At 42.6% G+C, this 25,775-nt stretch overlaps 1 protein-coding gene across 1 annotated transcript in view; it reads left to right on the top strand.

Moving 5' to 3' along the window:
• Nucleotides 1–25,775, top strand: part of slc5a9 (solute carrier family 5 member 9) — a 138,416-nt gene that overhangs the window by 26,283 nt on the left and 86,358 nt on the right. The window contains exons 4-8 of the mRNA XM_072390258.1: nucleotides 19,491–19,595; nucleotides 22,024–22,188; nucleotides 22,357–22,462; nucleotides 23,961–24,041; nucleotides 24,396–24,601. Coding sequence (XP_072246359.1) covers nucleotides 19,491–19,595; nucleotides 22,024–22,188; nucleotides 22,357–22,462; nucleotides 23,961–24,041; nucleotides 24,396–24,601 — 663 coding nt within the window. The remainder of the gene's footprint in view (nucleotides 1–19,490; nucleotides 19,596–22,023; nucleotides 22,189–22,356; nucleotides 22,463–23,960; nucleotides 24,042–24,395; nucleotides 24,602–25,775) is intronic.

Here is a 25,775-nt window from a genome sequence, read left to right as displayed (position 1 = left end):
TGGATTCTTTTACCTTATGTAATGTTGCATTCAACCTGATTTTATGGCTTCAAATTGGTAGTTTTTACTATTTTCCACCAGGTGCGTAGTACACCTAGGTCAAGCAGGTCGTCACAGCAGCACAGCAGGCAGCGGCAGAGGATCAGTGACAACCTCAGTGAGAAGTCAACCTCAGTGAATTAAACAGTTGTAGTTCTTATTACTTTTGCAGAATGCTTGGCTTATAAAATGAGGAGAACAAATTTAAGTTATTAATAAATGTAATGTTTTTCAGGATCATCAGTATGCCTTTGACACAGTCAAAGCTAAACAAAAGTTGATTGAGGCCCAGAAGAAGATCGAGGAGTTGCAACGGAGCATAGGAAATGCCAGGGACAGAGAAAGAAGGCAGAAAAATTCCCGTTGGATGATTTGAAGAAGGAGAGGATGAGGAGGAGGAAAAGAGAAGAAGAGGAGGAGAAGGAGGCAGAGAAGAAACATGAGGAAAAGGAGAAAGAGAAGGAGGATGAAGAGGGAGTGATTCCTTTTTTCATTATCATTAATCACATTTCAAGTGTATGTATGATATAAATAAAAAAAATAAAAAATATATATATATCAATCTATGTTGTATCACAAATATATTTCTGACATTTATATTTAACCAAACGGCTTGAAAATCGGCTGAAAATTCAGTGAGTTGTGGTGATTTTAATGGTTGATAGACCTCTGGCTCTGTTGACTAATGCAGTAAGTAGACACGGCTTCCCCCGTCCCAAGATGGTGACCGTGTTGACGTAGCCAATGGACAGCAGCGTCAGAGGCGGCATCTACGTATATATCTATGGCTGCTTCCTCTCCTTCTCCTCCTCTTCTTATTTTCCTTCTAATTCTAATTAGAATTAGAACCTAATTCTGGCAGGCTAGACGTAGCAGAGGCGCATTACTGCCCCCACAGGTCACAAATAGACATTTAGATAGCTCACAAATCTCGCTTTGGCACGAGATCTCGTCACACACAACTAGTAATGTCTTGAATAACTGTCTTTTCTGTATGGGTGATCCAGACCAGCATCGAATAAAAAAAAAAGAAAAAGGTATAACAGACAAATGACCTACAAAGCCTCATGGTAATCCACAGATTAAAATTTTCATTGACAAAGGTCCTAATGATCCATTTCAGTAGAACATTTGCCCAACATATTGCACCTTTCTTATATTTTAACTATATATATATATATATTTTTTTTTCTTATATTGGTAAAAGTCCCCTAGTTTAAATGCATTTTATAGACTATGTTACCCATGATGCACCTCGATTGTAGTTGGGGTTGTGAGAGCTGTTAGTTCAGTGTAGTGATGGGAATTTCGGCTGCTTTTAGTGAATTGGATCATTTGGCTCAGCTCACCAAGAAGACTCTTTCGGCACCCAAACGGCTCTCCATTTTACCACTTATACCTTATAGAATTCAGCCAAGTTTAGCACTGTTTTGACTTGTGATTTGTATTTGAACACATATAGCACTTTAATTTCAATAAATTGCTGTAGCCAATTGCATTTACAGTTGTAAAATCCCTTGTAACTCTCTAACTTGCTTGAAGAACCACTCTGCTACACAAAGCAGAAAATACCTATAAGCTATTGACATTTTATTTTTTTTATTCAAACACACACACCTAACAAAACAAGTAAAATGCATACTACCTGCCTTTTGTCTTTCATCTGAACTGCTGGATGTACGGTTCTCAAATGTCTGTATAAGTTATTTGTCGACCCTGCTCATAGGAGAGCTTCACTTTACAAATTCTACACTGTGCTTTCATGTTGTCGCAATTATCAAAATGCATCCAAATACTACTTCTTTTTCTGTTTTCACTCATCTTTGCACCACACCCCTCTCTCTTCTTCACTCCTCTCTCTCCTTCAGGCGTCTCTCCCTCCCCCTCCTCCTGTCACTGTCTCAACGCTCCTGCCCCCGCCCCCGCCCCTCCCTGCTTGGTGGTATGATCCTGGTCAATCCCCTCATATGTTAGTTTGCACAGCATGCATGTGACACCCGTAGCCAACGCCAGCAGCGCCCACAGGTATGACAATAAATAAATAAATAGAAAAAAAAAAAAAAACGGCTTGCGGATGGACGTGAGCCTTCTCACATTGTTCACTGAAAAGAGCCGGCTCTTTGAACCGGCTCATTCGCGACTGACACATTACTAATTCAGTGCGATGTTGCGCAGACTAACAGGTGTGTCGGAGGTGTATTTCTGTATTTCTGTGTGTAGATCTGATAAGATTGGACAATAAAAGCAATAATTTGGAGGCGAGGTCTCAGCGCAATAACATACGGTTAGTGGGAATTCCCAAGGATTTTTCCTTCAACTTTGCGAGTGAAGGAGCCTCTCGTGGATGGGCGTTATACCGAGAAGTGCATGCCTGCCGAGAAATACATCCCCATTCGCGGCATAGCCATTATAAAGTGTAGATGCCGCATCGACCGCTTGGGCGTGAGAAATACGGCCACCATCTTGGACCGGTCATCCTACCCATAGATCAGGGCTTTTCTTCAATATCAAGTGGGCCAAATATGAACATCGCTGGGTGTTCGTGGACCACACCAATTATTTTCTCAAATAATTGCTACAAATAACTTAGCATAATTGTAGTGTCTGATGTTTACCACCTGTGCAAAGTTGTTTTGGGAAAATGGTTGTTTTCTGGCAATGGCCAGCTGTGTAAGGGAGTTATGGGTATAACTCAGGACATTTTGAGAGTAACATACTCCCCAGTAAGTTTGTCCAAGAATAGGCTCAAAATTATGCACACACCATGTCCGGGCTTTGTGGTAAATGGTAAATGGACTTGTATTTGTATAGCGCTTTTCTAGTCTAGCTGACCACTCAAAGCGCTTCACTACATGCCGCATTCACCCCACTCACACACATTCATACAGCACGTCTTAGGATATAACTACGTGCTTTCTAAGCATTCACACACATTCATACCCCCAATGATACACTGGGGGAGCAACGTGGGGTTCAGTGTCTTGCCCAAGGACGCTTCGACATGTATCCTGGGGAAGCCAGAGTCGAACCACCGACCTTCCGATTGGTGGGCGACTGCTCTTCCTCCTGTGCTTGGTGATGGGAACATGCGACATCTTCAAGGTCACTAAGAACAGGCAGATCCTACTTAATGAAGACCGCACCCTCAGTAAGTCAGAGATTTTGGGGAATCCGGGCTTTACACATCTCTCCAGACTTGATCATTCTGTAATTCTGATACTGATTCTGACCTGGTTGACAAGAAAAGGTTTCTATGTTGGACCACATAATGTTAATGGATATACTGTATTACACCACATGGAATAAACCAGTCATGCATCCTTTCTTTCACTTTAATGTCACGCAGAAAAAAAATCAGACATAGCAGACATAAAGTGCTTATAGCAGGTCCATATTTTCTTTAAAATCAGTACAACAGTATCTATCCAGACTAATGTAGCTTTAAAGTTGGCCTGTTTGAATCGTTATAAACATACATACAGTCTTTACATTTCACTAAACTGGCATTACATACCTCAAACCATTTTGAACCTGCTCAGTCAGAGAGAGAAATTACACTGACTTGATTTTGCTATTTCAACGTAGTTTGGCTCGTAAGTAGTCAGGGCAATCCTAAGACACTCACGCAATTTCTAATTGGTCATGGAACAACGGGCCCTTGTCTTGATGCTATTTATATGAGAAATGCTGGAATCACAGGTGTAGGTAGATCGAAACATTGTCAATATTAGCAGAGCAATTTTCCTTATTGTGGGGTACTGATACTGGTTAACATGTTTAGACTAAAAGTTCACTGCACCCTCAGACTGCAAGTGCTGTTTTAAAGCAAATGAGGACTGCACATCAACCAGCTCCATCTGCAAGATGCTCTCATCAACAAAGACATTACCTCTTTTGCTTTTACACAGAAGTCTGCCTCAGGTTTTATGGAAAATGGATCACGAGCAAACTGCAGTACTTCAATAGGAATTGCCTTGGAATTGCTCAGTAAAGTTCTCAGTCAGTCTTGTCATGAAATCTGTCATGGCGCGCATTATGTGGGCTCCAGGTGCTGTGCTTATGAATGCACGGAGATGTGGGAAGTGCAGCATTTTTGTTGTCAGGTCTATTGTGAAAATTGCTAGCTTTGTTTTGAATACACAAAGTTTCTCAACCAAATCAGCGATTGACTTCTCCCGCCCCTGCACTTCGAGATTCAAAGTGTTCAAGTGTCCATAAATGTCACACAGAAAGTACACTTCTGCCATAAACTGTTCGTCCAACATGCGCTCCAAGAGGTTTACTGCACGTTTACATGTGCGAAGGAAAGACACAATCTCCTGGCGCAGTTCACAGAAACTATCTAAAACCTTTCCTTTGCTGAGCCATCGTACATCGTTATGGACGAATAAGTCTGTGTGTTCAGCACGCAGCTGACGGAAAAGGCGATGTTGCAGGCTGGAGGTTGAGCGGATGAAATTTTCATGACAGTGTCCATGGTGCTTTGTAGCTCTCCACGGATCTTTGCGCACAACACAGACTAATGAATAAATATGTGTAAATACTGCATTTGTGGAGCAACAGCTGACAGTCTTGCAACCAGCCCTAGCACTCTATCGATCATGGCTGGAGTGCCATTAGTAAGTAACCAACAGGCACATTTTTTGTAAATCCAGTTCAGGCTCATTAAAAAAAAGCGACAATCTTTTGAAAAATCACTTCATCTGTGGTATGTCCCTCCAATGGAAGAAACCCCAGAAGCTCCTCTCAAAAAACGGCCTCCATCAAAAAACCTGACGAAAATACATAACTGGGCCATGTAGGTACAATCCGTTGATTCGTTCACAGCTATAGACATAACATCTGCATCCCAAAGATTTTCCAAAAGCTTTCTTGAGACACTCTGCAATGAGTTGATGTGTCCGAGCTGTCTGGCCAGCGTCCAGGCTACACGCAGGGAAGCTATCATGGCTCTTTCTTGTTCCGTACAAAAGCGAGCGAGGACCACTTGACCCCTTTGAAAAGATGCTAGCAGTCCTTGCACTTTTCTTCTCCGAGTCCTCAGGAAAATTGTTGGAAAAAGATCCGTGATTTGAATAGTAGTGCCTCTTCACGTTGTATTCCTTAATCATGGAAATTGTAACGTTGCATAATAAACACACGGGTGAAACGCTATTGCTTCTTGCGGCTGGCAAAGTGAATAAATACTTATCAGCCCATTCACTCTGGAACTGGTGATTTTCACTATCAACTTTGCGTTTTTTTGTCTTTGAGAGAGACATATTGAGGCTTGTTGTTTGCTTGTTAACTAGCAACAGTTTCGCTGTGGTCCACCAACAGGACAATAGAAGCCAATGAGTCAGTGCGGTTACATGTGTGCCATCAGATCGGATTAATGGCTAAATTACAATAAGACTGAGTTATTCAGCTCATGTAGACAACTTAATCTGACAAGAAATCGAATCGGATCGGGTTACTCGTGATCGAGTATCCTGTCAATACACACAGTCTGATATCCCTTTTGAATTGAGTCCCTCTGGCTGTAAGTATCTAGGGATCAATGTAACTCCTCTCATTTTTCTGCAAATTTTTCGCCTTTGATATCTAAATTAAATCTGACCTCCAAAGATGGGAAAGTTTACCTCTCTCGTTAATTGGAAGAATTAATGGTTATTGGTAAATGGACTGTACTTGTATAGCGCGTTTCTTGTCGAGTTGACCACTCAAAGCGCTTCTAACACTACATGCACCCATACAGCACTTCTTAAATCTATACATCTATACATAACTACGTGCTTTCTAACATTCATACACCGATGGATACATCGGTTGGCAACGTGGGTTCAGTGGGTTGCCCAAGAACGCTTCGACATGTAGCCCACTGACAATTGATCAAACTATTTCTGACTTCTTATGGTGCGGAAAGGCAGCCAAGATCCGCAAATCCACCCTTCAGAGATGTAAATTCAGTGGTGGACTGTCACTTCCAAATTTCAAGGTTCAAGTTTTCTTTATTTTTCCAACTTATAGAGAAGCACATATCCATTAAAAATTTTTTTGGTTCAAATAAATGGATCTACCATGGTGCCAGTTAGAGACGCAGTCTTGTGTTTCATCCTCCCTAACCACTGTCCTTACCTCTTCTTTACGATCCAACCTCTCTGGCTTTACAAATAACCAGATGGTTCGTTCCACACTTACAATTTGGTATCAATTTAGGAGGCATTTCAAATTTTAGTCAGCATCTACTTTAGCTCTTTTACTGAGGAATCATTTGTTTCAACCTGCGCTTACAGATTCAACCCTTCTTGCATGGAATAATAAAGGCCTGAAATGTTTTAATGACCTTTATAGGGATGACATTTTTCACAGCTTTACTGATCTCTCAGGCTCAGGAGAATTTCATCTCCTTCCCTCTCATCTTTTTCCATACTTTCAAATTAGACACTGCGCTAAAGCTTTGTTTTCAGCTTTTCCCTCCTCACCACCGAGCCTACAGTGGGAGGAGCTTCTGAGCCAAGATCCACTTCAACAGTCACTCATCTCTAAAGTTTATAATGGAAATCTGTCTATTGATTCCTCATCAGTTACTAAAATCAAGTAACGAGAACTGGGTCTAAACTTGGAGGATGAATGGTGGGGCACTTCTTCGGGGGCGGCTGCAGCTCAGGAGGAAGAGCAGTCGCCCACCAATCGGCTTCCCCGGGCTACATGTCGAAGAGTCCTTGGGCAAGACACTGAACCCCACGTTGCCTCCCAGTGTATCATTGGGGGTATGAATGTGTGTATGAATGATTAGAAAAGCACGTAGCTATGTATCTTAAGACGTGCTGTATGAGTGTGTGTGAGTGGGGTGAATGCGGCATGTAGTGAAGCGCTTTGAGTGGTCAGTTAGACTAGAAAAGCGCTATACAAGTACAAGTCCATTTACCAAGTCCATCTTAAAAGAATTTACACACGCTCAGCCTGCGCTCGTCTCACACTTTTACAGTTTAGAGTTCTGTTTAGAGTCCATTTTTCCAAAATAGACTCTAAACAGAACCAGCACCAGAACGGATGGAATTCTACACACACCTCTACTGGGACCACTTCATCCACACGCTTGGCTGCAGCACAGCTCATTCACTCCGGTAAGTCCATCTTACTCAAAGTCATTGTTCACATTGTCAAAATCTGATAAATATCCTGCCATATTGCACAGAACTAGCAGTAGCAAACTCTGTGTGAAGTTAGCCGACTGTCACAGAGCACAGAGTAAATAAACTGTGCTGCAGCGGGGTGTGTGGGTGAAGTGGTCCCAGTAGAGTGCCTGTGTAGAAATCCCTCCATTAGCTCTCCTATAGCTGCAAGTAGTCACATAACAGCACCTATGAGCTAACAGAGAAATAGTACACATTCCTTAATTCATTCTTCTAAAAGTATTGATGAAATAAAGACAGATAATGCCTTATTTAGAGGCTGCATCATCCCTGCCTTGTTCACTCCATTATATGGATATACACCGATCGCGAGTTATCGAAATAGCTTCTATTGGACGCCGACTTTTGCCAAACTGTTCTCAGTGAGTAGATAAACGTATTTCATGTCAGAAATAAGGTCCAGGTTTAAAAATACCGGAGTTCCCCTTAAAGCAACCGGGCATTCCAGAAGGAGCTGGCCAACCGATTGGGACTGTGCCAGTTGACCCTGAGCAGAGCCATGCCAGCCATGTGGGACGGAAGTATCTGGTAATGGTAAATTAACTTGTACTTGTATTGTGCTTTTCTAGTCTAACTGACCACTCAAAGCGCTATACCTGCATCTCAGCAGGTATATCAAATTCCCACAATGCAGTTGAACAGACCAACATTGAAGTGCAATTTGAAGCGTGAGTTGGTTTTCTTGTGATCGGAGCTATCGACTACACACACAGTGTTATAAAAGCCCATCACATGATGAATTTGTATATCAACAGGAAACATTTTCATTCCATCAATGTACAGATCGTATGTGATGCGCAAATGCTTTGTGGGGGTGGCCTGGTTCAACGCACGATTCATACATTCAGTAACAGAATTGTTGGGAACAAACTACAAGCTGGCACTGTGCGCGATGGGTGCCTTCTTGGTGAGTAACTTTATTCGTGTACTTGTCCTAATATTATTCCCTGTGACGTGCATTGAGCATGTGCGCCCCCAATTTCTATCCCGTCTTCACAGCATCATAGTTGGTGGTTAAAGTTATTAATTTGCTGTTTTTTGCTGGTTAAACTACGGCTTAAGGTCTTTCTAACAAGCCCCTGCAAATGTTAATAACCCCACGCGTGAAGTGTGAAATGTCTTAATCAGCCTCACAATGGAATTCCAATTGGCTTGAATTGGACTATATTATTTAAGTGCCTTGAGATGACAATTGTTGTAATCTGGCGCTATATAAATAAAGTTTGTTGTGATTTACACATACATAAGTATTTATCTTGGGGGTAATCAGAGTCACCCACACTCCCACACCCACCACCCCTGAAAGAGCAGTATCAGCCATAGTTGTGCCGACTCTCTGTTCAAACAGCCTCCCACGCCTGTTTTGGCCACACTTCGGCGGTGGGCAGCCAGTCTCCGCTTTACATCCACCTTAATATCGGACCACTTCTTTTTCTCCTCTGTTTGTGTGTGCTTCTCAGACCCCACAGCATTAAAGGCCACGCTCTCGCTCACGCTCTCCCAGCCACTGCTCTTACGTTTGCTGCTTATACTGTAGGACAGCGTGCCAAAGAGCACATTTTTGCGGGCCTCCACTTCAGAAAGTAGCACCTCCATCTCGCTCTCCGTTAAGTTATTCTTTTTTCCAGTCTTACTCATTCTTTTTTCTTTATTTTCTGATCCTGCAGAGAGAGCTCATTTAAATATGATTTGCATATTTAAGTAGCGGCGTGGACAGGGAGGAGTCTGGGTACTCTGACATGTTGATTGGGATGTACAAAGGAAATGTGCTTGGATTCATGCGTGTGCACACATTGATACATCCGGATATTTTTGTATGTTGGAGGGCATTTTGGTTTGAGCGTACGCCATGTTTCAGTAGGAAATCCACGTTTGAGGCCCCAAGTAAGGTTTTCAGCTTCATGGATCCCCAGGAAGTTGATGTGTGGGACGATCTCCACAGCAGTGTCCTAGATGTAAAATGGGGTGTGCACGGGCCGTTGCAAAAGGTGAGGCTGATTAAAACATTTCACACTTTACACACAGGGTTATTAACATTTGCACACAGAGACGAACAGGAGCTCGTTAGAAAGATCTTAAGCCATAGTTTAACCATAAAGAAACTAACTTTAACCATCAACTATGATGCTGTGAAAACGGGATACAACTTGGCTCCGCAAATTCTCAATGTACGTCACCGGGAATAATATTAGGACAAATACACAAATAAAGTTACTCAACAACAAGCCACCCATTGCACACAGTGCCAGCTTGTAGTCTGTTCCCAACAATGCTGTTACTCAGAATGTATGAATTGTGCCTTGAACCAGGGCACCACAATTTTGGTTAATTACATTTGCATTTGCATTTGCATATCACATATGATCAATTCGGTTGCTATGCGCCGGCCTTATCAGCAGAAAGTCTGTGTAGCTCTCAATTTTGTTCGTTGTTTATATAATTATATGGAATTTTATAGTTTTATCTAAACTTTTTTAGTGATTTTTAGTGATCTGCTTTTTACTTACATTTTTTTTTAATTTTTTGACAATGTGCACTGCTACCAGTACTACAGCAGTGTACACAAGAGAAGAACTGTTGGTACTGTCAAGGATTGGTTGCAGAATTAAACATCCAATTCTGACCGAGCTAAAAAAGCTGCATCGTGGATGCAGAGCTGGAGCAAAACGAAAGGCAAAGAGGGATGGTGGAGGTACAAGCCTTTTCTGCCCTCTGTGATTATGGAAAACGCTAACTCGCTACCAAAAAAGTGAGATGAGCAAGAGGCGCTTGTGTAAGGAGAGTAGTTTGATCTGTCTGTCTGAGTCCTGGCTGAACGACAACACACCAGACTCATGTGTGGACATACCCGGCTTCACAGCCATACGAGCGGATAGTGACTGGAGTACGAGCGGTAAGCGGAAATGCAGGGGTATTATCCTGATTTTTAATCAGAGATGGGTTAACCCCCGCAATGTGACCGTGAAGGAGAGGATATGTTGTCCAGACATTGAACTGCTGTCAGTTGGTTTCCGTGCGTTCTCTGCACCCAGAGAGTTCCCATATACAGTCGTCATTTTTGTTTACATTCCACCGAGGGCAGCACCGACAACGGCGTGTGATGTCATGCATGACGCCGTTGCTAGGATACAGACCCAGCATCCTGAGGAATTCATTGCTATCACAGGGGATTTCAACCACGTCTCTCTATCTTCCTGCCTAACTGGCTTTGTACAGTATGTGGACTGTCCAACACGTGGAGAAAAGACCTGACCTGACCTAGATCTGTTTTATGCTAACGTGAAGGAGGATTACAGGGCAGCGTCTCTTCCACCCCTGGGTAGATCTGATCACAGCATGGTCTATCTACAACCCACATACAGACCTTGTGTACAAAGACTTCCTGTTATTACCAGATCTTTCAGGTAGTGGTCACCAAAGGCACGTGATGCACTGAGAGGCTGCTTTGATGTCACAGACTGGGCTGTACTGCTGGAGGAAGAAGAAATGGACATTGACATGGAAAGAGGGCCAGCACCATCACTGACTACATTAACTTCTGTAGGGACACTGTGATTCCAGTGAGGACTGTAAGGTGCTATCCTAATAATAAACCATGGATCACCAGTGACATCAAAGACCTCCTGAACCAGAAAAAGATGGCGTTCCAGAATGGGGATGGAGAAAGGCGGAGGAAAGTACAACTGGAGCTTAAAAAGACACTACGTCGAGCTAAGGTGGAGTACAAGAAAAAGGTAGAGAGACAGCTGGAGAACAATAACACCAAGGAGGTGTGGAAGGGCATGAGGACCATCACTGGATACAGACTGAAAAACTTTTAGTCTGTGGAAGGTGATGACAGCTAATACTGTTAACCAATATTACAACAGGTTTGATAGTGTGGCTTTTTGCTGCTGCTCTCTCCACCCCCACAGCTGCTTCCTCTATACTGCTTCCACTGCCCAGCTGTGATTCCACCTCAATGGCAACTCGCATCACTAAGCCTCCTCCTCCGCCTGACTGCACCTCCACCTCTGTAGCAACTCTTACGAGCTGGCTTCTTCTGTCCAGCTTTACCTCAACCTCTTCGGCAGCTTTCACCACCAGGCATCCTGAGCCCAGTGTAGCCAAACTATATATTGCCGGCACACGAGGCACCAACAATATATATTTATAGCGGACACGCGTAGCGTGATGTGATAAGATATAGGAATTTATCCGAAAGTTCTCACTATCTGAATAAGCCTTATTTTACCTCGTTTTAGGGCACCACCTTCAATCGAAGGAAAAAGACAGAATCTTACGATTCTGGTATGTTAAATTAATAATCAATTAATAATTCAAAATTTACAGTCTCATATAGTCGCTACTCGTGCTTTCTGTGCGTTTTGTTGGACTCACACATACGTAAAGAACACATACACAAAAGCCGGTTGATTTTATATATCAATATATATGAACCATTTATTAAAATGATATGACCAAAGACATGAACCTTAAGACAACAGGAGAAATGCTTTGAATATGGATGATTATATAAGAAACACTTAGTGAATTGGAAAAAACTAAGGGGAGGGGATGGATGGATACTGGAATCATTCAAATAGTCCAGGTTTGTTACTATTTGAATTTAAAGGCTAAGAACTTGGATTAATTTATCATTTTAACAGCAAATTCTCTCGACACCCACCGCATACCGTCAAAAATGTAAGAACAGGGTGGATCTTACGGTTAGGTCAGCTCCGAACCACAGGTCCAACTGGGTCTCTCTCGGTTCCAAGTCTCGCGGCCTTCGTTGTGGTTGACTTTCAGGGACTGGACCGGTTGTTTTCCTGCGCCGGAGAATAAGCCTTCCTTCTGGTAGCTCGGAAGACGAACGGGTGGTGTGTCGGAATTCACCACAAATAATGACAACATTTTCCAAGGGTCGAGTTGGTTTTGGTTGCTGACCAACTCTGATGAGGTGAACTTAAATTCACCAAAGATTGACAAAAAGGTTGACAAGCTGGACGCTGGCTCCTTTTGGTGATCAAAAATAGGTGAGGATGCTGCAGCAGCAGAGTTTAAAACGTGCTACAGAGAGGAGGCAGGATGATGGACGAACAAAAACGCAAAACTTTCTACTACATTCTTCTCTTTCTGTCTTTGTTCGGACCTTCTTCTTCCATCTCATCTTCTTCTTCTGCCATTTTCAAAGACTTTCCGCCAGACTCTCATTCCATCGATCTTAAAACTCTCTTCTCTTCATCTTCTCTACTTATCTGGATTCTTTTTCTGAACTTTTAATATTCTCTATTCTCTATTCTCTTTTCTCTATTCTGACTTTTCCTAGTGATTTCCGGAGTTTGATTCGTGGAGGCGGGGCATGACGTAGGCTTACGCTACACTTTCAGCCAATGGTATGCCTGAAACTGTTGTGACGTCTGCCTGGGCGTATTTTGTAAGGCGACCTGCAACGAGGGTGCCTCAAAGCAACTCAACTCCTGCATTCCTCCGTCTCATAAACATTTGTTCAGAGGATTCTAAAACACCATAACTTGTTAAGATATAAAGGGTAAAGATATAGCATAAACTTAGGATATAAAGATATCAAAAACAACATAACATAACATGATGGTTATGAGTCTCAACATTCAGATGGATATCTGTAAAATTATGACGTATGAATAACGAACCAAACAATGTTATTTTCCTGTGTTAAACACAGAATACAATATGAAACAGCTGAAGCATTGTGTTCTGCCCTAAATATGTTTATGTTAAAGAGAATCCAAGTTGACTGTTAAAATTAGTTTTATTTTGACACTGTCAGCCGTGGAGAAAAACAGGAAATAGGAAGTAGAAAGCTCTGTAAAACTGAAGACAAGCATGGTTTCATCTGAAGGTTGTCACATCTAATCCAAGCTAATTCATCACGTGTATCCCTCAGAAAGCAATGGCTGTGAGTTTTATGCAGTCTTTACATGTTTGATATTCATAATTATTGTGGACATTTTCTAAGTTTGTGTGAATATAATAGTGTGATATGTTTCTGCTTATAAGATAGCAATACCATCATTTGTTCTATTATTGTCCTCAAGGTCATTCACACTTACCTGTTGTTGATATAGTAGTTTATTAAGTCTAGTTTTTGTATTTTCTTTTTTTCACTCCAATTCAATGTTGTCATCTCAACTTACCTACTGTGAAAGAAGTGAATAAAGGAGCAAGCACGCTCACTTTCCTGGCTCATGAAAAGGAGTTTGGCTGGCTGTTTATCTATATTAACGCTTTGGAAGTACAACATATAGAGAGAACAGTACACATTGGGTAACAGTTGCATTATTTGATATAAATGTCACATGTCATATGCAAGTTGTTGACTTAGTTTTGGGTTTAAGTATTCAGGACTATGAACCACTCAGGGGCAATGTGGCTCCATAAGCTGATTAGTAATTTTCCAAAATAATATCTTCTTTCGTATCGTTCCACGTACGATCATGAAAAATGTATTAAAATGCAGCTTGTGATATCACTGAGAACATGAAAGAACTTGTACAAAGATATAAAGCACATTTAATACAGTTTCAAGATTCAGCTAAAAAGTGATTCTGGGTGAGATCCTTTTGAGAGGTCCATGCTGCGACTGTCTCTGGCTTGAATCAGAGTCGGGGCAAACTGTCACCATTGTTTACTTTGAACCATATAGGGTCAGAAGGGTCCTGTTCTGGTTTTCTCCAATACTCTCCTGAAAGGGTCCGTTGTTTGTTCAGCTTAGTTAGCATTAAGTAATTAATGCATTTACCTAAATTTATGGCACAGGTCTGTGGAAAGAGGGGCTGAGAAAACTCCCCCAAAATGCTTTCGTGGGCAAGAGTTGTTGTAAATTTTTCTTCTTTGATGTAGAGATCCCCCATCTGGTATTTCTACACTGACCATCCCCACAAAATAATGTTGCAGTCAGTTAAAATCTTAAGTTTGTATTAAATTCCACACTTGAGTTCGCTACACCAGCCACACCTCCAGCTCTGCGGCAGCTTCCACCACTAGACCTCTTGAGCCCAGCTGCACCTTCACAACTGTGGCTTCTCCCACCGCCTGGCCTCCTCTGTCCAGCTGCACCCCCATTCCATCTTTAAAAGCAACATCACTCCTGTTGTCATCCCTCCGATACAACCTCTTTGTCTAACTATAGAGGAGGTTGGATACCGTTTTGGCTCCTTTTCTTTTCACCCTGTACACATCAGAATTCAGGTACAACTCAGACCTTGTGGAGTCCTTCAATGGCTGGACCAAAAATAACTTTTTATTTTTAAAATAATTTTTAAATAAACTGGAGTGGCCTGTCAACATAGAAGCAGTGTACATGAGGGGCCAGAGCCGTCTCTTCTTCCTGAGATGGTTCAGGTCCTTAAATTTCTGTAGTGATATGGTTTTATCACACTATCATTACAACTGCACTGTTCTATGCTGTTGTCTGCTGGGGGAGTTGCACTACAGACAAAAACTGTAGGCGCCTTGACAAACTGGTTAAAAAGGTTCTGTTGTAGGCAGAAGACTAGACTAGAATGGATGAGGAGGACATTATATTCTGTTTTGGATAATAATAGACATCCTATCTACAGCATCCTGGCAGGTCAGAGGAGCAGCTGCAGTGAGAGGCTCATCTCACTGCGCTGCAGGACAGAGAGGTTCAGGAGGTCCTTTGTCCCAACAGCCATAAGGCTTTTTCATAGTGACTGCTGACATGTTCTTCTCAAATTTATTAGATTTATTTCGTCATTGATTATTATCATCATCATTGTTGTTGTTAAGTATGAAATTATTGTTAATATTTATAATTTTTTGAGCTACTCGACTAATTTGAATTTCCCCCACTGGGGCATGAATAAAGTATTTTTCTATTTCTATGATCTGTACACTGATTGAATGAAATTTTTTCCTGTTGATATATACAAATTCATCATGTGATGGGCTTTTATAGCACTGTGTGTGCAGTCGATAGTTCCGATTTTATTAGGAAAACCGGCTCTCGCTTCAAATTGTGCTTTAATGCTGACCTGTTCAACTGCATTGTGGCAATTTGATATACCTGGTTGAGATGCAGGTAATTCCGTCCCACATGGCTGGCATGGCTCGGCTCAGGGTTGACCGGCACAGTCTCAATCGGTCTGCCAGCTCCCTTGGGAATGCCCCGGTTGCTAGGAACCCCAGTGTGAACATCACCTGTGGGCACAAGCAGCGCATGGCTCCTTGCTGTGTTGCAGCAAGGAGCCATGCGCCGGCCGCAGCTCTGCGCACAGTTCCAGGAGGATTGCCCTCAAAACAGCTGATGAGCCAGTAGTCATCATGTGCCAGCAAATCCTCTCAGTCTCTGAACAAGCTTTCTTCAAATTGCACCATTTACAATGTCTTCCAATATCGCTAAAGCAGCCATGGTTTTTGGTATGCACTGCAACACTTTGCGCATGCTTTTATATCCACTCGTGTAATTGCAGACACATGGGTGTGTTAATTGTTCATCAGTGTTGATTGTTCATGTGTCTCAGATGTGCACATCAGTCAGTCTGACGACAAATTGTGTTCACATTTATTTATTATTACAGTTTCCCAACATCACCTCTAAGTGTCGCCAAAGAATCAACAGCTGTAGAAAAGTGCATATGACAGCCCTGAAGTTGGCGTGAGGCACCGCACATTTCCACAGTCATTTCGCTCTTGATGCATCTGATCGTTGATGTGAAAAAGTGTGTACACCACTTTTTTGTGCGTATACACCCTTTGTACATGAGGCCCCTGGTGAGCAGAGGTCTGTATGCCGGCATCAGCATGACAGAGATGTGGTCTGATGAGCCTATGTGGGGGTGGGAGGCTGCTTTGAGTGCTGCTTAGATGTTTGCGTATGCATGGTCCAGTATGTTGTCTCCTCAGGTCGCAAAGTCCACGTTTGTAAAAATGAGGGAGAACCTTTGTCATGTTGGCCTGGTTGAATTTCTCAGCAGCAATGAAAACTCCCTCAGGATAGGTGCTTTGCAGATCATTGATGTGGTGATAGAGGGTATCCAGGGCAACTTTTGTGTCTGCATCAGGGAGAATATTAACAGCAATGATGAATATGACGGAGAATTTCCGTGGAACGTAGACGGGGTGGCATTTGACTGCCAAAACCTCAATGTCCGGTGAACAGTATGAGAAGGTATTTTTTGTGTCCTTGCACCATCTATTATTAATGTTGATGCATAAACCTCCACCCCGCGTCTTGCTACTGAGAATGCTGCTCCGATCAGCCCGGTGTGTTGTTAGCCCCGCTCTGCTAATAGCGTCTTCCGTAACTGTCGTTCAGCCAGGTCTCAGTCAAAACTAGAGTGCAACAGTCTCTCACCACCCTTTTTGATGTTATGTCCAGCCTGATGTAGTCCAGTTTGTTCACTCGTCAGTGGGTATTTGATAACAGAATTGATGGAAGTGGCGTTCTGCAAGGGTTAGCTTTAGCCCTAGCGCTAGCCCCGCAGCGGGCTCCCTGCTTCTGCTTTCGCGTACAGCTTCGCCTTCATCTCCTCTGGAAGCGGTCAGCAATGGTGGAAGGTGCCGGCGTTGAGCAGGCCTCAGCCTGTGTGCGCCGCAGTCCAAGGGTTTCCAGTAAATCCGTGGTGTGTAAGTCCACGAATCCGTTTTGCATTCTGCATGTAATAACAGAAGGCTGTGCCGATCATAAATCCTCCCTTCTTATTTGATCTGGTTAGAAATGACGTGTTTATCACTGTTTTTGTCGTGAGCCCAGGCAGCTGAAGCCAACACGGACGCCGCCATCTTGAAGAGGATGCACCATCTTGTCAGGATAGGCACCTCCACGTCCTCCACCATCGTCCTCAATATTGTTGTTCCTCAGGGCTCTGTTCTGAGTCCAGCTTTGTACTCACTATAAACCCATGACTCATGATCATGTGTCACCACCCATGGCTCCAACACCCTCATCAAATTTGCGGACTATTCAACTGTTTTATTGTTGATTAACAGCGATGATGAGGCACCATACAGGGAGGAGGTCCAAGCACTAGCGGCCTGGGGGAGTCACCTCAACCTCAACAACAAGAAGACCAAATAAATTAGCATTGACTTCCGGAGATCAAGGACCACACTGCACTCAGGCTTGAGCATCAATGGGAAGTGAAGCAGGTCACAAACTTTAAGTTTCTCGGACTGCACATCTCAGAAGACCTGGGCTGGACTGTGAACACCACCCATATTATTGAAAAGGCCCAGCAGCATCTTTTTTTTCTCAGAACGTTAAAGAGGAAGAAATTCTCTCCACCTCTGCTGAAAAACTGAGGAGGCTGCCTGCTTACTTTAAGAGCTGTAAGGTAATCGTAGGAAGATCTGTCCTAGTAATCTGCAATCTTTATGACTCTCTGGAGAGCCATTCTCTCTGTCTGGATAGTGTTTCCATGCCAGACAGTAATGCCAATAGTGAGGATGCTCTCCACCAGTCCTCTGTAGGCTTTAGTAGGGGGCGACTGCTCACTCCTGACTCCTGACTTGGTGTTATGGCATTTATAGTTCAGCTCAGGGTCAGTGCCACATGAACAGCAAATAACTTGTGGCTGTCAGCTCTCTTCATCTGAGTCCCATTGATGAAGAGATGCTGCAAAGGCAGGGCATGTTTTCCAAAGACTACTATTATTTCCCATGTTTTGTTTATGTTGAGGATGAGGTCATTCTCTTCTCCAGAGACAGTGATGTTTTTGACCAAGTCAAAGGATGATCGTGTAATTAGTATACTTGATGATGACAGTATTGTTCTGGGTGGAGATACAGCCATCGGTGTACAGTGTGAAGGGTTTAGAGCTGAGACAGCAGACTTACGGTGATCATGTGCTTATTATGAGTTCAGAGGAGACCCTGCCTCTCATCCTCACCACCTGTAGTCTGTCCGTGAAGTCCAAAATTCAGTTGCAGGTGCGAGTTGGGACCCCAAGATCAGCCAGTTTCACAGTCAGCTTTCCTGGTCTGTTGATATTAAAAGGAGAACTATAGTCCAGGAAAAGCATCCTGGTGTAGGTTCTGCTGCTGTCCAGGTGTTGTAGGGTATGGTGGAAGACCCACTGTGTTGTCCACTGATCTGTTGGAGTAATAGCCGAACTGTAGAAAGTCAACGGTGTCAGGGACCACAGAGTTGATGTATGTTCGTACCAGCTTTTCGTAACACTTTTGAGTGTGCGTGGGACTTCTACATTTGTAATGTCGACGGCTTCTGCCCAGTTGATCTCTCTGAGCTAACAGCAGCAAAAGTCTCTTCTAAACTATCAACTTGTATGTTAGACCCAATCCCAACCAGACTGTTCAAGGAGGTTTTCCCCTTAATTGACACTTTCATATTGGATTTGATCAATCTGTCTTTGTTGACAGGATATGTACCTCAGACGTTTAAGGTTGCTGTAATTAAACCTTTACTTAAAAAAACTACTCTTGATTCAGAAATGTATATCTTTTTTTTCCTGCCAGCCGTGCAGGGTTTTTCTCTACTTTGACATTCAGTTTTTCCAGCATCACTGTGATTTTTAGTTACCCCTGTGGATACCATTTATATATTAAATTGTCTGAACTCTTACTGTTGTACTGCAAGTCGTGCAAGTCCTCATAGTGCCTGAGCTCTGGTTGAAACCCTGACAAAAATTAAACTTGAGGCATTCTGTTTTGCGCTCATTTTTTTAAATTTTTGATTTATGATAATTTTTGACTAAGCATGCAAATGCTGCTGTTCTTCAACCTATTGTCTTCTGTATTTACATCACAAGTTTTTTATAGTACACGGAAGGTCTCTAATACACGCTGCAGAGTCAAAATGATCAAACTGTCATATCAGAACTGTGACTTGAAGCTTTTAAAGTAATACCTGAGAATTTTGCAAAGATTCAAGCGTAACCGGTAAAGAGTTAAGTTTTGCAATTTTGCCTCTGCAGTGATGGGATTTAATACCACTGCCATAAAAACAAATCTCATTGTGAGCCCTGTAAATGTAAATCTAACATATGACTTTATTGTCATGTTGAAGAGGCCTCAAAGATGCCATCAAAAGCCCACAAAATGTTTAGCAACCATAAAGAAATACTCATGTCATGGACTGCGGTATCAGTCCCATGACACTCGAGAGGCAGTTTAAGGACCAGGAATGTTCATAACAAGTCTGTGTATTTCAAAACGACTCAGACACACATAGTTTTAAGGTTCATAAACTTCTCTCATGTTGTTTTAATTTTGTCAAGTAAATATAGGAAGCTATTTGTGTTCTTATCTGTTATCTGAATTAATTTACAGATTGGGGCCTCGCTCATGTCAAGTAATGTTGGCAGCGGTTTGTTTATTGGTCTAGCAGGAACAGGAGCAGCTGGAGGCATTGCTGTTGGAGGATTTGAATGGAATGTAAGTAGCACCATCCAAATACTACATGTATAAACATAGAAAATAACCTAAAACAAAAGTAGGTATCACTTAATTAAACAAATGGCTATTTACTTGTTGAAAAAAGGATAGTGTAGGATAAATTATCCTTCCTATTTTCTAGGGGTTTCATGAGATCTCGTGCCACGATAAAAGCTCTTGATGTCATATTGATGTTATAGATTTCCAAGCATACCAGCATCAGTGAGGGACAGTAGAATGGAGAAACATTCAAGACAGTTGTCAGTCTTACCAGGAGCAGATGTTCCATCAAGTTCACCCCAAGGTCAAACCGTGCAATGCTCAGAGAAATTGCAAAAAACCCAAGAGCTAGATCTCAGACTCTACTGGCCTCAGTTAGCATGTTAAAGGATCGTGTAAGTATAATTAGAAAAAGATTGAAGAAGAACCTGGGCAGGATGCAGATATTGAGTTGACCATGAACTCCTCTGCATACCAAAGTATTCTATAATAGAATGGGACTTCATGAAAAAAAAATTGCCTCAAAATACTTTTTTTTACAAGCTACTCAAACATAAGATTATTATTTTTCATTTATCGTACACTAATTCTGCATTTCGGCTGTGTTTTTGTTTAATAGATAATGTCCCAGTCTAATATGTCATATGTTGTTCATCTGAGGTCATTCTAATTTCAAAACCTGGTAAGGACCAGATGTCTTCATACCTTAGATTTACCTTAGAATTCATAGGGGTTGGGCTTTGTTTTCTTACTCCTCGGATTCAGGAGGTGCAGTGTGGCTTTCGTCCTGGCCGTGGAACAGTGGACCAGCTCTATACCCTCGGCAGGATCTTGGAGGGTGCATGGGAGTTCGCCCAACCAGTCTACATGTGTTTTGTGGACTTGGAGAAAGCGTTCGACCGTGTCCCTCGTGGAGTCCTGTGGGGGGTGCTCCGGGAATATGGAGTGCCGGACCCCTTGATAGGGGCCGTTCGGTCTCTGTATGACCGGTGCCAGAGTTTGGTCCGCATTGCCGGCAGTAAGTCGGATACGTTTCCGGTGAGAGTTGGACTCCGTCAGGGCTGCCCTTTGTCACCGATTCTTTTCCTAACTTTTATGGACAGAATTTCTAGGCGGAGCCAGGGCGTTGAGGGTGTCCGATTTGGCGACCTCAGAATCGGGTCTCTGCTTTTTGCAGACGATGTGGTTCTGTTAGCGTCGTCAGGCCGTGACCTTCAGCTCTCACTGGAGCGATTCGCAGCCGAGTGTGAAGCGGCTGGGATGAGAATCAGCTCCTCCAAATCCGAGACCATGGTTCTCAGCCGGAAAAGGGTGGAATGCTCTCTCCGGGTCGGGAATGAGATCCTTCCCCAAGTGGAGGAGTTCAAGTATCTCGGGGTCTTGTTCACAGTGAGGGACGAATGGAGCGTGAGATTGACGGGCGGATCGGTGCGGCGTCTGCAGTATTGCGGGCTCTGCACCGACCCGTCGTTGTGAAGAGGGAGCTGAGCCAGAAGGCGAAGCTCTCTATTTACTGGTCAATCTACGTTCCCATCCTCACCTATGGTCACGAGTTGTGGGTGGTGACCAAAAGAACGAGATCGCGAATACAAGCGGCCAAAATGGGTTTCCTCCGCAGGGTGTCTGGGCTCTCCCTTAGAGATAGGGTGAGAAGCTCAGTCATCTGGGAGGGGCTCGGAGTAGAACCGCTGCTCCTCCGCATTGAGAGGAGTCAGATGAGGTGGCTCGGGCATCTGGTTAGGATGCCTCCTGGACGCCTCCCTGGGGAGGTGTTCCAGGCACGTCCCACTGGGAGGAGACCCCGGGGAAGACCCAGGACACGTTGGAGAGACTATGTCTCTCGGCTGGCCTGGGAATGCCTCGGGGTCCCCCCGGAAGAGCTGGAGGAAGTGGCCGGGGACAGGGACGCCTGGGTTTCTCTGTTAAAGCTGCTGCCCCCACGACCCGACCCCCGGAGAAGCGGTAGATGATGGATGGATGGATGGATGGATGCTGTTCTCTACTTTTGCTCTCTATCATCTTAGAAACAAGCATAATCTGAGGGAACTATTAATTTCTCCCAAAGATTTCCAAGATATTATAGATAATTTGAAAGCATGCATGTCCAGCTGAAATTGTAATGGTTGACTGTAATTGCCCCAGTTTGGCCATTTATGGCCGTGCACACAGAGTCTGATTAAGAAAACGGGTTAAAGCAAGAAATTGATAATCACAGTGCTATACTCAATATTTATGATTGGACAAAGTACCAGTAAGTACCGGTAATTGCAGTACACCAGTTTAGACATTAATTAGGGGAATATTTGTGTGATATTAATGTTTGTGTAAGTCACTTCATTGAAAATAATGTATAAAAAGTGGAAACAATAATATGCTGTTGTGACGAATAATATATGTTGTGACTAGTTGAGTGTATGTGTTTGTTTAGGCAACATTGGTTCTAGTGGCTCTTGGTTGGATTTTTATCCCTGTCTATATCTCTGCTGGTGTGGTGACCATGCCCGAATACCTGGCCAAACGTTTTGGAGGCTACAGGATACGCATATATATGTCTGTTCTGTCACTCATTCTCTACATCTTCACAAAAATATCGGTAAGATACACAAAAAATACTCATTTGGCAAATTTCAAACGACACACAAACAATTCAACTCACAGAATAGAGCAACTTTGCATCTTTGTGTATGTGTGTGTGTGTGTGTGTGTGTGTATGTTTGTGCTCTCGCGTGTGTGCATTTGTGTGCATGTGTGAATTTTCCAGACAGACATCTTTTCAGGGGCATTGTTCATCCAAGTGTCATTTGGCTGGAATCTCTATGTATCCACAGGCATACTGCTGCTGGTTACTGCTGCTTTCACTGTAGCAGGTATACATACACACATGCACATGAATGCAAACAGGCACAGCTGTTTGTTCTACAAATACTTCTTTGTAAACATGTATTAATGGTAAAAATAACTTATATCCATTCAATCAGGTTTATAGGGGTTATATAATTTTTTCAAAAATCAATGATAGTCGATATATTATGCTTCCCTCTAACTTTAATGTAATTATTTTGTTTATGATAGATATTCTTTCAGTAAGTAAGCTTTCAGCATCCAATGGAGCTTGAATTGTGTAAATATTTTTTAGTTTGAATTGAACAAATTTGAAGTAGATATATCGTCTATTTTTAATTTAAGTTTTATGTTGTTGTTGGCTTCAACACCATTCCTTATGCCACACAGAGTTCGAAACAGTGGACTAACTGTTGAAAGGTTGAAAGTGTAGCAGAAAGGGAGACGTGGTTGTAATCTAATGAAATCTCCATGAATGCGTTGGGATGCTATGTTTTTTAGCCTGCTTTTGATGTTTCTGTCCGCTTGTATTCTATAAAAGTCAGGTAGGGCGGAATTGCAGTCCAGTATATGCTCCTGAAGCCAGGTCTCAGTGAAACACTTAATGCTGCATTCTCAATATTATGTGTACGTATATATATATTGTATATGTACTATGTCTTTATGAGTGCTCCAAGCTAAGCCAATTTATTTGGTGTTGATCTCACATTGGCCATCAGTTTTGAGAGAGGACTTGGTTTAAACATCCTGCACCTGAAGCTATGCCTGACGCCTGCCTGACATACATGGTGTTTCCTCTTTAAAACATCAGGGATTTTGCATCTTTTTCGGGCTTTAGTTGGCATTTGGAAAGCTCAAACAAAACTGTACTCAAAGCTGTAAACAACTCTTTACAAATGTGACCATTGACCAAAAGAAAAGTTCAGTGAAAAAAATAAGATATATACAAAATATTTATGACAACTGCAACTTGCTGCCACAATACAGTCCATCCTAGAATTATTTTGTGTGGTGCTGCAGTTCCTTCATCAAATAGCAATAACAACATCACCTTTTTCTCGAGTCAATAACAGCCACACTGTTCTTATAGTGCAAATAAACCGTCTGGAGTTTAACACTGACTATTGAAACAGCTTCACCATGTAGAGGAGGGATATTTTCATCTGTTTCCATTGAACTGTTGCCAGGCTTTTACATTGCACCCATTGCATACTGGTATGAGCTATTATGGTGACAGCATATGTTATTGTGAGTAAACTGTGTTTTTAAGAGGAATTTCGTGATATACCTCACATTATATACTATCCAGGCTTGTGTAAATGGCAAATACTATGTGCTATGTGGGCACATGACTCTCCTCATCACTTTCACAAGCATGTCTGAATGAAGTGTTTGAAACATTAATGGAAAAGTACATGATGTCTGAATAACTGAATGCCATTGCTTTAACACATTGACACACTTATTAATGTTGAATATCTTATGTCTGACAAGTACTAAACAAAAAAATCTATTTGTATATAGGTGGTTTGGCTGCAGTCATCTACACTGATGCAGTCCAGACTTTGATCATGGTTGGGGGCGCTTTTTCATTAATGTTCATAGGTAGGATTCCCTCTCTCTATCTCTTTCTCTGTCACACACAGGCACTCACAGTTTAATTTTGATTTACAGTTCTACAAATGTCCTCCCATTGTTTCTCTACGTTTTGTTTTTTCAAATTTGTCTGTTATGTGGAGACACAATACAGCTTTGTGCCTTTTTTTATTCTTAAATTAAATACAGGCCAGTGTTAAATAGCTAAATTAAAAAAGCACACGCACATGATTTTTCTCTCTCTCTCACTCTCACTGCACTGTGACATATTTGAGATGTTCAAATGAAATATTACCTCTGATCAAAGTTAATTTGAGGTATTATTATCACTGTGCTGTTTGTATGCATTTTCATATTTTCTAGCTTTCTCCAAGGTTGGGTGGTATCAAGGCCTTGTGGATCGTTACATGTCAAGCGTTCCCTTGGTGACAGTTGTTAACACCACCTGCCACTTTCCGCGGAACGATGCATTCCATATGTTCAGAGACCCCGTGTCTGGGGATTTACCCTGGCCAGGTCTAGTGTTTGGACTCACTGTACTGGCAACATGGGTCTGGTGTACAGATCAGGTAACTTAACCAATACTATTCACAGATTGTTGCTCACAAAGGTATTTGATTTAGGTGAAAGGTGAAAGGTGATAGGTGCATTTTTAGAAAACTGCTGACAATTTATTTAAATTTTAATTTGTTTGATCTCAAATTCTCAGATAAAAAATTTTTGTGAGAGTGTCCTAGGCAGCAACTATATAAGCACTAATTACATAACAGGACACATATTTCACATTCAAAAATGTACATGTGGTATGATCATACAATATGGTAGGATGATAGGATGTCACCTGTACAACAAGTCCAGTCGTGAAATTTCCTCGCTGCTAAATATTCCACAGTCAGCTGTCAGTGGTGTTATAACAAAGTGGAAGCGATTGGAACCGACAGCAACTCAGCCACAAAGTGGTAGGCCATGTAAAATGACAGAGCGGGGTCAGCAGATGCTGAGGTGCATAGTGCGCAGAGGTCACCAACTTTCTGCAGCGTCAATCACTACAGATCTCCAAACTTCATGTTAGCTCAAGAACGGTTCATACAGAGCTTCATGGAATGGGTTTCCATGGTAACTGCATCCAAGCCATACATCACCAAGTGCGATGCAAAGCATCAGATGCAGTGGTGTAAAGCACGCCGCCACTGGCGTCTAGAGCAGTGGAGATGCTTTCTCTGGAGTGACGAATCTCGCTTCTCCATCTGGCAATCTGACAGGTGAGTCAGAACAGTACTTGTCTGACTACATTGTGCCAAATGTAAAGTTTGGTGGAGGGGGGATTATGGTGTGGGGTTGTTCTTCAGGAGCTGGGCTTGGCCCCTTAGTTCCAGTGAAATTAACTCTGAATGCTTCAGCATACCAAGAGATTTTGGACCATTTCATGCTCCCAACTTTGTGGAAAGAGTTTGCGGATGGCCCCTTCCTGTTCCAACAGGACTGCACACCAGTGCATAAAGTAAGGTCCATAAAGACATGGGTGAGCCAGTTTGGTGTGGAAGAACTTGACTGGCCTGCAAAGAGTCCTGACCTCAACCCGATAGAACACCTTTGGGATGAATTAGAGCATAGACTGCGAGACAGGCCTTCTGTCCAACATCAATGTCTGACCTCACAAATGCACTTCTGGAAGAATTGTCAAAAACTCCCATAAACAAACCCCTAAACCTTGTGGAAAGCTTGTCCAGAAGAGTTCAAGCT

This window comes from Leuresthes tenuis, unplaced genomic scaffold, assembly GCF_036924035.1.
Source record: "Leuresthes tenuis unplaced genomic scaffold, fLeuTen1.0.hap1 SCAF_7, whole genome shotgun sequence".
NCBI classification, from domain to species: Eukaryota; Metazoa; Chordata; class Actinopteri; order Atheriniformes; family Atherinopsidae; genus Leuresthes; species Leuresthes tenuis.
The sequence above is the reverse complement of the archived record's forward strand: the minus strand, read 5'-3'. Positions and strand labels throughout refer to the sequence as shown.